The sequence below is a fragment of the Plectropomus leopardus genome, chromosome 11 (assembly GCF_026936395.1).
Source record: "Plectropomus leopardus strain MGB_pleo_1.0 chromosome 11, ASM2693639v1, whole genome shotgun sequence".
Lineage (NCBI taxonomy): Eukaryota > Metazoa > Chordata > Actinopteri > Perciformes > Serranidae > Plectropomus > Plectropomus leopardus.
Genome location: NC_142186.1, coordinates 11,346,367 through 11,362,697, shown reverse-complemented (window position 1 = coordinate 11,362,697; position 16,331 = coordinate 11,346,367). Strand labels below are relative to the sequence as shown.

Here is a 16,331-nt window from a genome sequence, read left to right as displayed (position 1 = left end):
GGTACTCATCATGTGCAGTAGCCTGAGGCTGAAGACAATGACATCAATTCACACCTAGGACAACCTGCCTGTCAGTAACAAAAAAAAAATAGTAAATGACAAAGCTAATTTATTTTGATCTTTATGGACTAATGAGCCATGAAATGATTATCATGTGCATCACTAAAGCAGCAAAAACCTGACAAAGAGCAACGAAGAATAGGAAACCAAAGTGTATTTTAACTCAGTGACTCACTGTCCTGTACCTTAACTCATTCAACATGTATTAGTGGTGTATTTACAGAATGTACTGTATAACTGGGGCAGGGTTTATAAAAGTATTTGACTGCAACTCCATCTGATCAGTCCCCTGCCTCCTCAGGCACAACAACCGACCAGTTAAAGAAACATGGTCAGTCGGTTTCCTGACATCCTTTCATGTCTGAAGCAGAACTACTTCATCATGTAGACAAATACAATTAGGTGTGTTTCTCCATGACAAGTGTGATCACCGGTGGCAGGTGTAATCAATCCAGATCACAGTGTTTCAGGCAGCATAAATCAATCCAAACGTGAGCAATACAGACGGCACTAATGGATCCCGACATGACTGGTTCAGACAGGAGTAAACAATCAGGAGAAGAGTTAATCAGGCTGTTGGATAACAGTGTTTAACATTCTGCATCGGCTAGTCGGAGCTGGACAAGCACCCATGCAGAACACTGATTATTTAGTGAGTCTGTGTGCGTGTGTGTGTGTGTGTGTGTGTGTGTGAGTGAGTGAGTGTGTGTATGCGTGTGCATGAACCATAAATTGTTTGCTGCAGCACAAGTGTTTTAGCTTGCTGAAAACAGATTGTACTGTTTGTGTGTTCATTAGATTGTGTGTATGCAAAAAGGGTCAGGTGAAATAAATTGTTTACTGGGAACGTTGTTATGCTTCGCTGATAACAGACAAGTGCTGTGTGTTTGTGTGTATGCATCTGTGTGGGATCTTAATAGTGGAGTCCATATTCTCACTCTATTAACCCCTCCTCCTCTCTATGGCTAACCTGCCAGTCAATTACACCAGCTCTCTAATAGGTCAGCACAGCTCAGACTAATTTACATAGCTACTTACTTAAAAGGGTAAGACGGAGCGAGTAAGAGAGGAAAGACAAAGAAGAGGGCAGGATAAGACTGAGCTGTAATAAGATACAGAAAGACCTTAAAATAAATACAGATTGTTTCATTAGCTGATTGTAAGACTCTTAAACTGAGTCACTGACTGATTGATTAAATAAGATGTTCTCTTACCATAATGAGACGAAAGACTGTTGGTAGAATCCTACTGTGTTTAATCAACCTGAAAAGGAAAGAGAAAAACACATATTGAGATAGAAGTAGAAAGACGAGGGTGAGAAATGTATTTAATTTAGAGGCAATTCACTGCACTGTTCACACATATACACACACAGAGCCACATGCGCACACACTGGGCTGTTTCATCTTCATTAAGGTAGGAGTTCTGCTACAACGACTCCTGTCTGGTACCAGTGGAATTGAGGAGACGCAATGAGAGCTGATGAAGTGAGAGGAGGTGAGGGAGGAAAGGGAAGGGCATGGAAAGGGGAGATGAGAGTCAAGGAGAGGATAAGGTAAGAGAAGATTACATTTGAAGAGGGAGAAAGTAGGGAGAGAGAGGAGTGGAACGAATGGAGATGAGTGAAAACAAACGAGTGATGTGGCTGAATCCACAGTGAAAAACTAGAAGAAAAGCTGTGAGAGCAGAAGAGAGAGGCAGAGAGATGGATGTCTATATCAGTAATGGCATTCTGTCCACTTACTGATTAAGGTTCTTTGATTTGCAACCAATTACTGTGTGGTTGCAGTGTCAACACATATACACACACACCTTGTGAGTGTAAGAAAGCATTCATGCTGTCATTGGAACAAAGCCAACTGAAGTCAGACAGTTGTTAATATGCTGAAGGTAACAAAGCTTGTCCACTGATTTAAAAATCTGTCTTCATTTTAACTATGATTTATAGCTTGTCTGGCAGGCACCAGACCACTTATTGAAACCTGTCTTAAGACTTTTCAGCAGCATACACGAAGGACTGAACTTTCGATTATGTGATGTCCTTCGAGCTATCTTAGAACGATGGTGTATCAACAGGAGGCCATCTTCATTTGATAAAAGTCAGATGTTCTGCAAGAATTGCATCTGGTCAGCAAAAAAGAATAACAAATTGCCACCAAGTCCACATAACTTTTTACATTTCCTTTGTCCCGCTTAAATGTTTTTCTTTCTCCAGTCAATATCCTACTTTATGTTCTATATGTGTGTTGAGATGTATAGTCTTTTCCTCATTGTATCTGATAACTTTTGCTGCAGCCCTGTAACCTACTTTTTTTCACAGAAATCAATTCGAGTTTTATTTTATCTTAATGTGGTTTGAGAGGATATTCCCCACACCATTACAGAAACTTATTTATTGGACCAAGCAGTAATTCCAGGCTTCAGGGGGTCATACACCAAAAATTTTCATGCAACCAACCTACTTAAACATTGGAATTTTTACAGAAAAGTGTCAATTCACCCCAAAATCAAAAATGCATACTTTTCCTCTTACCTTTAGTTCTATTGATCAGTCTATATTGTTTTGATGTGAGTTGTTGAGTGTTGAAGAAATCCAACTCATTCCCTTTGCCAAGTTGTCAAATGCTTTTCTCTGTGCGTCTCATACCAACACACAGCTGTACGTTATTACACATGGTCAATGTTGTAAAAAGGTTGCATGTAGGTTTAGCGACAAAACAACCTCAGGTCAGGCTTATAAAAAAAGGTCATATTTTGGGTTAAATTTAGCACATTTGTCATGTAACATGAGTAACGTCATTGCACAGTAAAGTAGTTGAATTGTGTAATGTTACAGTGAAACAACACTGACCAGTTCTCAACACTCTCTCAAAACATATATAGTATGTCAGTTGCTCTCATTGTCAAATATTGATGCAAAAGGCTTTATGCTGAAGTTAGTTGGAAGCCCTACAGACGCTAGGGGGGCATCAATGTCACATCACGAAGGGCGTGACAAAGCAGCAGTATTTGGAGTGAATTGTCCCTTTAACCATTCTCTTTACACTCAGCCATGTATGTTACCTTGAATGAGTTCCTTCTTTGTTTGTTTCCTTATTGTGTGAGCCCATAACTATGTTGCAGCAATCAGCAAACCACTGAACTACAGATCTAACAGTATTTAAATGCATTAAAAAAGATGTTTCCTTTTAAATGAGCAGTGTTCATCTCCATCAGTCATTCTGAGAACACTCACTGTCTGTAGGACCAGTTGGCTTGTAGAAATATGGAGTTGTGGACACTGATCATCTCTCTGTAGTAGCTGTTTTTTTTCAAACCATGATAAATAAATCCAGAGATCAATGATGCACTTTATATTTAGATCTGTTCCCGATGTAAAGCCTGTTAAATGTGTGTGTGTGTGTGTGTGTGTGTGTGTGTGTGTGTGTGTGTGTGTGTGTGTCTGACTGTGTACGTGTCTGTGTTTGTGTTTGTAGATGTGATGGATGGCCTCCCATTAGGAAGGTGACAGGCTGAGAGATGAGAGGACAGGCCAGGCCAGCGCGACATGATAAACTGGAGCACCTTTAAACGACCAGCCATACATCAATAGACACAGCGCACAACACCAGACATTGAACAACCCACAGCACAACAGATCGCCTCTAAAATAACAAACACAGATGAGACAATCCTGACTACATTAGTCATACATCATCAGCATTATCTTTATAATAGATAATATAAAAACTATCACACTATGGACAGTCACTACGATAGATTAACCTCTGCTCCACTCAAATTGACTGCTGTCAGCTACACTTAGAGCTCAAAAGCTTCATCTTGGATGATTTTGAAAGGTTAGCGAACCTTTATTATATATATTAAAAGAGAAAAGATAAACAAGTCAGAAGATTATATTTTAGCATTAGAACGTTTCAGTCACTGGAAAGTTCTTCCCCAGAGGATGGTCCAATTATTCCCAAATGACACACCTTAATGAGTTACTGTATCATCTAAAGGACAATTTAAAATATTGTTCTCATGCATTCATTCACCCCAGAGAACAGCTCAGTAAAACAGGCTGTTAGATGCAATTACAGACTTTTAGCATGTGAAAACGACCACCTTGGTGTTGTTCACACTTAATGATTCCACTTTTCTCGTGCTTATAGACTTAGGAGTCCAAATGTCTGCAACAATTTGGTGATGTAATGGTTTTGCAAGATTGAGTCTATGTCAAGCTGTAAAATACTGATAAAAGAACAGAAATATACATAGACTAGTTGCTAGTCAGTTATTAGTTGCTTAAGATAAAGATACTTCTAAAAAACAGTTAATCTGGGAAAAATACTACTTGATACTTGTTAGGTGTGAAAGCCACATCAGCACACATTTGGGAGAAAGACACGTCTGAGGACACTGAAACATACTTGGGCATTCACACATGTAACCACACAGCATAAGGTTCTTTGGCTAAAGGTCATAGTAAATGTAGTTGTTTGAAGGTGTGCCTGGGCTGTGATAATGCAGAGAGAAACAGCAGGCTGCCTTCCCAACGTTAATGTCCCCAATTTACCATCTAATTACCGCTCGGCTGGCTTCATAGCCACACTTATCTAACCAAGACCCAGGCAATTTAATTTCTGATTGTATAACGGCAGCGATGGAGGGAGAGTTGTGGAGAGAGGGCACCGAGAAAGAGAGAAATGTGGACTAATGTTAATAAATTAGAGATGGTGAGAGAAAGAAAACGAGGGAGACAGAGGAAAAAATGTAAAATATTGTTAATAATGTCAGAGGAAGAAGAGTGAGAGAAAAACAGAGATGTAGAGAGAAGAGTGCTGACACCAATTTGAAAAGTTCACGTCCATCTACTTGTGTCAAGGAAGGAAGGGGATGAGGAGAGGTGGAGGGAGAGAAGGATGGAGACGAGAGGGGGTAATATTACTGATAAGGGAAGTAGGGGCGTATTCAGCTATGAGAGTGAACCCTGAACTCTGGGAGGGGCTGGGGGGGTGGATGGAGATGGAGGGAGAGTGGGATATTAGCGATAAGAGGTTTGTTGAGTTAGTACTGCTGAAGTAGATAAAATAAGTGGATGGAAGCAAGGTAAGAAATGAAGGAAGGACAAAACAGAAGGTTATTCCATGAATAACCTTCTGTTTTGTCCTGCTGACAGTAAGACAGTAAGTAATGCTTAGTGTTGAATGATGAGAGATGAAATAAAGAACTACGGATGAAAATGCACCCTTTTCTCTCCTACTTTTTCTTGCTTTCTCTTTCGAGCAATGAGGTGATGCAGGTCAATTCATGCTACCTCATCCATAAACACGTTATCCCCTCTATACTTGTCTCCTACCCTTTGCCAACATTTTCTCTCCTTCCCAATGTTACCTTTACCCCACTAACTCAATCTCTGTCTCTATTTCCTCCTTATCCTTCCTTCCACCCCTCCATCCGCTTCGTGACTTCCCAGTCTCTCCCTGCATCCTCCTCTTTTTTCAGCCTCACTTTCTGTTTCTGTCAACAGCTGAAAAAAGAAGACAGATGACCAGAGAATCAAGACTTACTGACAGCTGCTGTCAGAACACATCTATCAAACACATATATATCAGCACACGCAGGAGCAATTGCAAACACACACACACGCGCGCGCACACACACACACACGCAGGTGAGTCATCTTATGTTTAGACTATCAGCAGTTTCCCCATGCAACTAAACCAGAAAACACATCATTAACTCTTTTTATTTTGGAGTCAGATGACTGCCTACTCAAGATATGTTTTTAAATTCCTGAATAGCGATTCACTCTCGACATTATGCAGTAGTGAATTTTACTTTAACGCCAGCAATAATTTTGTCTTGGTGTCATGTATTTAAAGAGTGTGCAGTACACTTTTCACAAAGCTCTTCAGGAGTAGCTGGTGTGCAAAGATGTATCAGCACAATATGTCAGGTCTTTACGCATCTTGGCTGATACAGCACCTCATGTCTGCCACTAAACTGATTACTAATGTAAAAAACACTGGCTTTAAGAGGGGTGAAGGAGATCACTGCAAATAGTAAGTGTGAGTGTGTTTGTGAATTTATCCGTGTGTGTGTGTGTGGTTTTGAATAAAAAACAGCTAGTAGTGATTCACAGAGCTGAACTGGGAATGACTGGCCTTGGCATTAAAACATTACACATAGAGCACCTAAAATGTGCCTGTGTGTATTTGTGTGTGTGTCTGCTTGGACTGCAAAACACTTCGACACTACTGAAGGTTGGTCTTGGATAAAAACAGAATGGTGGAGCCAAAAGTATCTCCAGTTAACAAATATACTGTATACTACATACAACATACTGTACACCTAAAATCAAATACACAGTCTTCTCTACTCTCCAATGAACTTTTTCAAGTTAAAGGGACAGTTCAAAATCAAAAGTACATATTTTGGAGATATGTCTGACTTCTCTCCAATACAATGGAACTAGAAAGCACTCCGCTTGTGATTTAGCACGTGGAAAGCAAACACCTACTCATGGATGAGAGGCCTGTGCTTGTGACAGTGTAAGATGTAAACATTATTGTTGTCCTCTTAGCTGAAATGTATAAGTTAGCTCAGTGATGCTAGGTGAGCTAGCATTAGATGCACACCTCTTCTGTGCAGTAATACAGTTGGTGGGTGTAGTTTGGCAGAAAAAAAAATAGTTCCTATATAAAACTGCTTACAACAAGGTCTGCGGATTACCTTGAGTAACTGGATCATGATTTCTGAAAAAGAGACATTACTGTTGAGCTTTTCAAATACATTTTTGGCGCTTTGAACATCACACACCGAGTGCTATCTAGTTCCATGATATTGGAGAGAAGGCAAGCATCTCTACGACTTATAACTGCAACATTCTGCAACTCACATCAAAACAATCCAGATTAATAACTAGCAGTTAAGGTAAGAGGAAAACATATTTTTTTATTTTGGGGTGAACGGTCCCTTAAATAGAACTTGGGACAATACTGTAAGGTACAATAAGGTTGTATTTTGGTGTTACCATGCCTCAATAGAGTCTTGTTGTGTGTGTGTGTGTATAATTGAAATGTGTGACTAATTGCGTGCGTGTGTGCGCAGTACCTGCAGATGTGCGTGCTGTTTTCAGTCATCGATACCAGCAGTTTGAATGCGTAGAGCGGGATGGGCTCTGCTGCTCGAAGAAGAGACTCATACCTAGACACAAACATGCACGAGTACAACATTTGGCTTTCATAGTGTGAATAATTAATGTACTGTTCTGATCATTAGTAACAGAGTGTAAACTGGAACAGATCTGGGGAGAGGGGTGGAGAGGAGGGGGAGGGGAGAACTAGAGTTATAATAGGAGACAGAGCAAAAAAGGGAAATGTGGGAAGAGGAGCAGAGGAGAGAATTTGAGAAGCAAAGAGGGGAGATGTGAGTGTGAGGAGGAGAAACGGGGGTGGAACTAAAGGTGAACAAGAGGTAACACACCAGGCAACCATGAGAGAGAGGAACATTTTAAAAAGACAGATATAAATAATAATGGTATAGGATGAGACATTATAGATCCACATAGAGGGAATGAAGAAAAGTGAGAAAAACAGACCATGAATGTCAACGTCTATTTTGTATTTTTCTTACTCTGTCATGATATGAACTTCTGCAAACTGCATTTGTCTGTCTCTGCTCTCCACAGATTGTGAGCTCATGTGATGCCAACACTCATAAAGACAGATGCTTGTCAGTTTGCTGTATCTGACAAGAATGTGGCGTGAACCCACAGAGGCAGGACACAAGACACAAAATACTCTAAATATTCCATTTTAAAGTGCTAAAAGTATCATAACTATTTACCAAATTACTGGTATCCATAACAGACTGTTGCCTGTTAATAAACCCCAAGAAAATGAGTTAATCATCATAAAATGACAGGTAGATATACCTGTTTTATTTCAAGAAATCAGGGCCTTACTTACTGAGCTCCGGCACTATCACCTAGTGTTACTGAGCTACAAAAGTTTAAATTATTTTTGACCACTGTATTCCTGCTGTTTTGGCTTGAATATTGTGTCAATTTACATCTAGAATTTTACCAAACAAGTGTGGCACTTGCATAAGCCATTGGCCAAGTAGAACTTCATGGAGCACTGTCAAAGTTGTAAAAGAGGGACTGAAGGATTTTAAAAAATTATAAGGATTATTGATGACAATACTTTTGACTCATAGATAGTTCTCTTTTAATGCAAATTGTAGTGCCTGTGAATTGTATTTTGTCTCCCTTTGCGTCTCAGTCTGCAACTTTGTGTTCTCACTGCTGACTGTCTTGGCCAGATCTCCCTTGGTAAAGAGATTCTTTGTCTCAATGGGACCAATCTAGTTAAATAAAGGTTAAATGAATAAAAAACTAAACCACTGGTACAAAACAGAGGATGGGAATCATTTCAAAGATGGTCTTATTTACATTACATTTCTTATCTTATGCATCACAATCAATTTGGTAACATTGCATTTATGTTAAAAATGCCACTCAGAAAACCTATAACTCTTTTCTGTTCCAACTGAAACTAAATATAAAGGAGAACACCAGAAACACTCTCAAGCTGATATTTAGTAGGAGTCCAACCAACCTTGGAAGCAGAGATTTGATGATAAGAGCTGAGATCTCATCACAAGAGCTTCCATCATCTCCTCCTTTCGCTGTCCTTCCTCCTTCCTCTCTTCTCTCTCTCTTTTCCTCTGTCTCCTCCTCATCCTCCGTTCCATCACTCTCCTGGACCAGCAGGACAAGACTGAGTTCGGACAGCACCCTCAAAACAAACACAGACCACTCCACTGGAGCACACACACAGAAAGAGAGTATCAATATATACAATGTACAAGAAGTCTTCACTGTGTGTGTCACTAGTCAGTAGTAGCTTTTGGCTACATCTTGGCTGTAAGAAAGTCTTTTAGTTGTGGGAGGAAGGAAGCTGGAGACCCTGGAGGGAACCCACGCAGACACGGGGAGAACATGCAAACTCCGCACAGAATCCTGTTCCAACTGGGATTTGAACCAAGGACCCTCTTGCTGTGAGGCAACAGTGCTAACCACAAAGCCACTGTGCTGCCCAGTGTAACATCATATGACTATTATTTTCTAGAAATATGTTGATTTAGAGTCAGCGCTTATGCCAAAATACAAGATTCAACTTTAGGATGTCAGTGGAACTCAAGACTGAGAGAAAAAGATGTTCAGTGACATGTTTTGACTTATTTGGTGTATGAACATTAATGTTTTTTACTTGAAGCCAGTCAAGTTGCAGTTTATATCCATGTTTGTTCAGATCAGTTTAATATATAGAAGACTCTGAAGCAATTAAAAAAAATGGTAAAATGCCATTAGTGGGGCAACTTCTAGCTCACTGGGTAGAGTGTGCACTCCACATGCCTCAGGCTTATGCAGCGGCCCCGGTTCGTGTACAGCTTGTGGCCCTTTGCCACATGTCATAATCCCCTCTCTATCCTACCTTTCCTGTCTCTCTCAAGCTGTCCTACAAATAAAGAGAAAATAACCCCAAAAATAATCTTTAAAAAAAATGGTATTAGTGTATTATTTGGCAAAACATGGATGCTTTACATACATCTTCAACCTGCTAGCACTGAAGATCCATACAATCACCAAAGTTTCAAGATTAGTGTCAGCAATTCATTAACCAACCAGATGTATCCCCTTCTGTTTCTGAGCTGTGATGTTGAATAATTGCTGGGAAAGTGTTTTTGCAGAGCAATATGATGTCACAGTGAAGTTGACCTTTCACCTTTGGGTATTAAATGCCATCATTTTTTTAAAAAAATATTCTATTCGACATTTGTGGGAAATGTAGTGATAATTAGCATGTGAAAACTTCAGACATGCTCTGTCAGGTCAAAGTGACGTTTGACCACTAAAAATCTCATCAATGAACTCTCATCATTGCTGTGTCCAAGTGGATGTTTTTGCTAAATTTGAGCTAATCCCCTCAAGGCGTTCTTGTGATATTGCGTTCATGAGAATGGGATGGACTGACAATCTAAAAATATAATGTCTCTGACCAGGGCTGTCACCAGCGCGGAATCATAATTTTTTTTTTTAAAAAATAACCAAAAAAGGCGAATTTAATAAAAGCCATGCCAAACAAGTTACATCAATAAGAGAGTGCAATAGTATAAACATTATAGTAGGTAGTACATATACTTAGATACTAGCACACCAACATACAGGTAGGCTCAGAGCTGGACTTGAGCTCTTTCCAAACATCATGATAACAAGTAAAGAGGAAACAAAGGATCAATGTCCCACACAAAACAAGGACATCATTTTACTTGGAGAAACTGGTGGTTGCATGGTAAGCACATAAGTATTTAGCTTAAATCGCCCCGATCTTTCTTAACTTTCTTTGCTACTCTTTCCCCATTTGCCATTTCCTCTGGTTCTTTTTCTTACTCACTCACTCTGACATTTGCCTCAATTTCCACATCTCCTCCCTCTTCCCTTTCTCAAAAATCACCCTCTGTCTATCTTACCATTTCTGCTGAAAGCCAGTGTTGTCAGAGGAGGCAGGATGGACTCCACAACCTTTAAGAGACAAACATAGACAAAAGAAACTTTACACATCTCACACAGCATTGTTCCTTGATCAGGATTCTCTGTAGGAAGCTGATTACATATTTGGTGTTATTTAAATTCATGTGCAGATAATGTCTCAGTGCCATGAAACAACTCAGGTGAAAATGGACTGAAATTCTGTAGCAGGAAAAAAAAATCACTTGCAGAAAATGTACCAGCAAAATCGTTGTCAATGTGCTGAGGGATTTTATAGGTAAAAGGTCACATTCAGTCTCGCTACTGATGATAAACAGTATATATATTATCAATAGTGCATTTTGGTTTTGTGGTTTCTCATTTGAAAGAGAAAAAGGTATATCAACAAAAGCAATTTCCGCCTTTCCTCTGGAAAACTACTTAATATACAGCAAATCTGAAAACAGGATATATTTTTAGATTGAACTGAATAGGAGACACTGTACTATATTAATTCAGTGGACATAAACCACACAGGCCACTGTCACAGAGGATCAAATTACTATGGAAATGCACTGCTGAATGATCTCTTTGATCAAACACACACACACAAATGTACTTTCGTAACTGTCAAAGTCCTTATTTAGGCATGAATCTGCATTGCATGAATTTGCATGATTACAAATATTACCATAGAAACAACACTAATGCTGAGTGAGTGTGTGTGAGGTCATTACATTGAAAGCCAGAGTGAGGAAACTACAAAGGATGTTGTCCAGCACTTAATGGTGTGTGTATTAATATCACAACCATCAAAAGACTGGATAGAGTGTGTGTGGACAAAAGGCTTGGTGCAATTTATCTGAACTGTGAACTATGGGTGACATATCCCCTCACTATCTGAAATCCTTTCTTTTCCTCATTTTCTGTTTTTGATCTCTTACCTAGTTACCCCGCTACCTATTGTACAAGTTGTGCCAAAAAAGAAAGAAAAGAAAAAAAGTTTTTCCTATCACAACAGTTGTAACAAGATTAATTTTCTTTGCTTTGCTTCACAGACATTTCACCTGTATTCTCACAGGACTAGAGATAATGAAATGTAGCATATACCTTTCATTTCTCCCCTTTACCATTTGAAAATAACAGGCAACAGCTGGTTTCCTGAAATTCTACTTCTGTTTCTTGTGGTAAACAAACCTCATATGTATATCATTAATTAGGCAGTGCACTGCTTTTTTAATAACATAACTGCTGTGCTAAAGCTAATTCATATATTTAATTCACAGACAAACAGGCTTTAGTTAGCATGCAGCTGTTAGATACGGACAATAGTCTATAAAGATGCTCTATATATCTTGGCCTTGCAAAAAGACTGAATAATTTTTGCTGCAATGCCATTTGCAAACATGATGGTGTTTTTTTTTTCTATTTGCCAAAGCAACAAACTCAACGTCCTAATTAACTTAATTTAATACTGTTAACAGTTATTTTCTGAATGCTTAAATAGTGACTCTTGAAGCACTATCTGTGAAACCATGAGCACTTTTAGCCAATGCATTTACCAGTTGTGTGCCAAACTGAATGAATGTTCTCTGCTTTACACTCTGTAATTTGACACACTGTACTTCACATGTACAAACTGCTTACAAACTGCTATGCCCTGCATACAGAAAAAGGAAAAAAAAAGGCACACGTGTTTTATTTCTACTGCTTATTCAAATAATTTTTTGTATGTACTGTATGGATGCAAAATCACATTTTTTCCCAAGAGTTTAAATAGTTTTGCAAACATAGTTTGCTTTTGCAAGATATTTATAATATTTTGCTGGTTTGGTGTAAGGTTTCTCAGCAAGTGTGGAGTTATGAAAAAATGGCCTATAATTTCAAAGAAAGTGCCAAAGAAATCAGAAAAAAAGGTGAAATAGTGATACCAGTACACCCATCAGACCACTTCTCCTGTAACTACTTAATTGCTACTTAGTGTTTAGTGTTGTTCTCTATGTACTGAATCATAACCATGTTGCCCTCTTTTAGAGATAAAAGTTTTAATCCTCTGTTTTAAATAAAAGTTTAACACTTGGCCTTTGATTCTGAATTTTAAAATATGCTAACATAACAAGAAGTAATGAACAAACCTTTGTGGCTGAAAGCACATTTAGTGTGATAACATCATGCTCAGAGACTGAAGTCTATTATATATATTTAAAATTGGATTTGTTGACAGCTGTTAGTTCAGATTTTTAAAAGGTCTGTATCAAGTGTGTGTAACCTATGGAGTGCTGTAACTGTTTAGACGTAAACTAACTCAAACATGAGTGTCCTTGTCCAGTGGGCAATAAAAGTTAATCGGAGCTGGCTGGTGGTAATTAAAGTGTCTTCCTGTGTTATTGACTATCAGCAGCAGCAAACCTCCTCTTTTGCTCCTTTCCTCTATTCCTCATCTCTTTTCTTTTCTCGCCCTCAATCCTGTCTGCTTCCTGCTGCTCTCCACTTCCATACGTCAATAGTCATTAAACACAATCTCATCGGCCTATTCTATGCACATACACGTACGATCATTCAGACATGCACACACGCACACGCACACGCACGCACGCACGCACACACACACACACACACACACACACACACACACACACACACACACACACACACACACACACACACACACCTGATGAGACTCTGTTGGTTCAATAGTTGATTAGTGTCTTGCCTAATCGTGCACCCTCTGTCCTCTGCCCACTAATAGACAGGTTTAGTAGACTGGAAGATACACGCTGAATATAAAACCAGGAAACAGACAAAAACTAGAGATATTCATGGGGACACTTAAACATACACCTTTTATACAATTCTTGGAGCCCTCACTTGTTTACGGCAAGCTTTCTATCACAGAAAAACAACTTAATGAGTAAACGGTAAAAAATGTATGGTAGATATCTGGCAGTTGCAGAAGTATTACAGGATACTGAGATAATTACAAGTCCCATCCTCTATTTCTTTACTTAACTCTCTGCAGACACTCTGTCAATCACACAGACAGTCATGCAAACACAAACATTCAGTTAGTGCTGTATCAGGTGGACCGACAGGAAGTTAGTTGCATATTTGCTTGCTTGCATACTAACAGCACTGTGATGTGGAGTGATGAGGGCATGGTGCTGACTCAGGATTTCCACGATGGACAGAGATGTCCTGATCAATTCCTCACACACTGCAGCACCTAATGGAAAAATCAAATATTCAGATCTACTGCATCATCACCTCAGTAAAAGCGAATAATGACCCGCAGGCTGACCAGGAACTGAGCTCCCTGCAGAGATGGTTATGTGAATACCATTTGTGAGTGTTGTTGATATTGTTGCCTTTGAGCAAGGCACTAAAGTCCCTGAGTTCCTCCATGTACTGTGCACTATGTACACTGTCTCCTCACAGCTGAATGTATCTTTCACATATTAATACATTTTTCTTATGATATAAGGATGACCTAAGAGTGTTTGTATAGCCTTAAAAACAAAACTTGATATGAAAAAAAAGTCTTACAAAATGATCCTGTTTTTCAACTGCAAAAATGCTTCATTCATTACATTTAGTCTTTATTTAATGTAATGGACCAGTGTGTAGGAATTATAATAGAATTATGTTATTATAAAGGTTGTTGTGTTTTTGTTAGCTTAAATGAACCTTTCACATTTTTAAGTTACCTGAGCGCCATTGTGGGTTCTCCTACATGGTTGAAAAGTGAATGGTATAAGGGCAACCAGTAGCTCACCTGGTAGAGCGGGCGTCCCATGCACAAAGGCTGTGTCCTGCCGCAGCAACAGGGACAAAAACCTGGCCCTTTGCTGCATGTCATCCCCTCTTTTTCTCACACTAAAAGCTGTTCTATCAAATACGGGCAAAAAGCTCCAAAATATCTTTAAAAAAAGTGAGGGGTATACAGTTGGTCACCATCTGCAACTTCGCAATGCTACTCAATCCTACACACTGGGTTTTTAAAACAGGTAAACAAAATGGATATAAAATGTCTGTTCAAAGGAAGAAATAGCAAATTTAAGAAATTTAAGAAAACACATTTGAGTGACTGCAAAGTAAAGTTTGGTCAAATAAGTAAAATATCGTAGATATTATGATATCTTATTCAACATATCTAAACATTTTATTATTACAGAAGTAACTCACCCAATGCACCAGCCAGATTTGTTTCATTTGACTCTATAGAGGTAATATAGTTCTGTGAGAAACAGAGAGGGGGATAATATATCAATTAAGCACTACAGCACTCCGTTTTTAAATATACTGTAATGTGTTGTGGGTTTGGGTCCCACAATCCCCCCAACCTAAATATTAAATGACAGCAAAAGATGTCACTATATATCCTTCAATCAATCAATGATATATTCTACATATTTTAACATGGCATATATATTGAAAAAAAATGTTAATGCATCTTAGTTTTATCGGTTATGTTTTTTGCCTGTGGTTAGTAAAACAATCACTCCACTGAAGAGACAAATAAAGAATCTTTATCTGAGCACTTACCAGCAGCAATCCAATTTGAGCGAGAAACTCTTCAGTTACAATTTGAGATCTAAAGACCTTTGAGAGGACAGAGAGTCAGTCACACAGACAAACAGGGGAGGGGTGAAAACACACAACATTTTTTTCTTGCAGGCTTTTTATACACAAACCCAAATTATGGAAATTTCACAGCACCCTCTGTAGCCAGTGAAGAAATCTGGCCCCAACCTAAACTAAGTACACCATACATGTTCTGTATTTTGTAGAAGGCCTGTACACCCATTCAGCAATGACAGTTATTAATATTTATATCAAAAAAATGACTTTTTGTGGTAAAATGGACAATACTGTGCTGAACAATGAAGATGTGTACTGGTAATTCATGAGAAAATCTGTGTGGATAAACTTGCAAGCAAAAATGACAGAACATTAAAATCAAACACTGATGAAAACTTCTTTAGGTCCAAGTTACCTGTGATGAAAGAAGTTCCAGCACTACGGGCATTGTAGGCAAAGTGTGTTTCAGCTGTCTGCTCTGAGCTGTAGATGGGTGTCTCCTCCCAATCACACCTCGTAACGCACATAAGACATCCTCTGAAGAGACAAGAGGACACAAGACAAGAGGACAAGAGGAGATTAGAAGGGATGAGAGTAAAGGGCTGCAAAATATCATTAAAAAAAAAAATTCTGTATTGTTGACATGTCGCACAAAGAGAAGAGCACAAAAAACACCATCAGATATTTGCATTGTAATTTTTTTTGCAAAAAATATGTTAAGTAAATTGAAAGTCATAAAAACATGTAGGCAAAAACAGATAATGGACAAGCACACTCGTGCAGCTGGATTTGTAGTGTGTGTGTGTGTGTGTGTGTGTGTGTGTGTGTGTGTGTGTGTGTGTGTGTGTGTGTGTGTGTGTCTACCAAGTATTAGTGGTGCAGTGCTACTCAGATATGCAATCAGTAAATCGAGACACTGAGACAGGTATCCTGATTGGCTGGCATTCTCTCCGAGGGGTGTGGCTTTGCGCAGGTCTCTCTCCAGGTGCATCACAAGTCTAGACAGAAAGAAATACACATGCATTGCATGTCAAAATGTGTATTATTACTGATAAATTCATAGGCCTACTTCAAGGACGCAGGATGTTTTTACTCTGACTGCTTTTGGGATTTCATCGTGTTTCACCGCTGCACTCATTATGAGTTGCTCAGGAGTATTGACTTAATGACCAAC

The 16,331-nt window shown here is 39.0% G+C and overlaps 1 protein-coding gene across 5 annotated transcripts in view; it reads right to left on the bottom strand.

Annotated features, from left to right (window-relative positions):
- ulk4 (unc-51 like kinase 4) overlaps positions 1–16,331 on the bottom strand; it is a 93,923-nt gene that overhangs the window by 32,598 nt on the left and 44,994 nt on the right. For all 5 annotated transcript variants that reach the window (XM_088084016.1, XM_088084018.1, XM_042489922.2 and 2 more), the window contains 9 exons: positions 16,022–16,155; positions 15,573–15,694; positions 15,122–15,178; positions 14,762–14,813; positions 13,708–13,802; positions 10,582–10,633; positions 8,667–8,871; positions 7,159–7,251; positions 1,275–1,323 (listed from right to left, as the gene is read on the bottom strand). In XM_088084016.1, the coding sequence (XP_087940142.1) occupies positions 1,275–1,323; positions 7,159–7,251; positions 8,667–8,871; positions 10,582–10,633; positions 13,708–13,802; positions 14,762–14,813; positions 15,122–15,178; positions 15,573–15,694; positions 16,022–16,155 (859 nt within the window). The remainder of the gene's footprint in view (positions 1–1,274; positions 1,324–7,158; positions 7,252–8,666; positions 8,872–10,581; positions 10,634–13,707; positions 13,803–14,761; positions 14,814–15,121; positions 15,179–15,572; positions 15,695–16,021; positions 16,156–16,331) is intronic.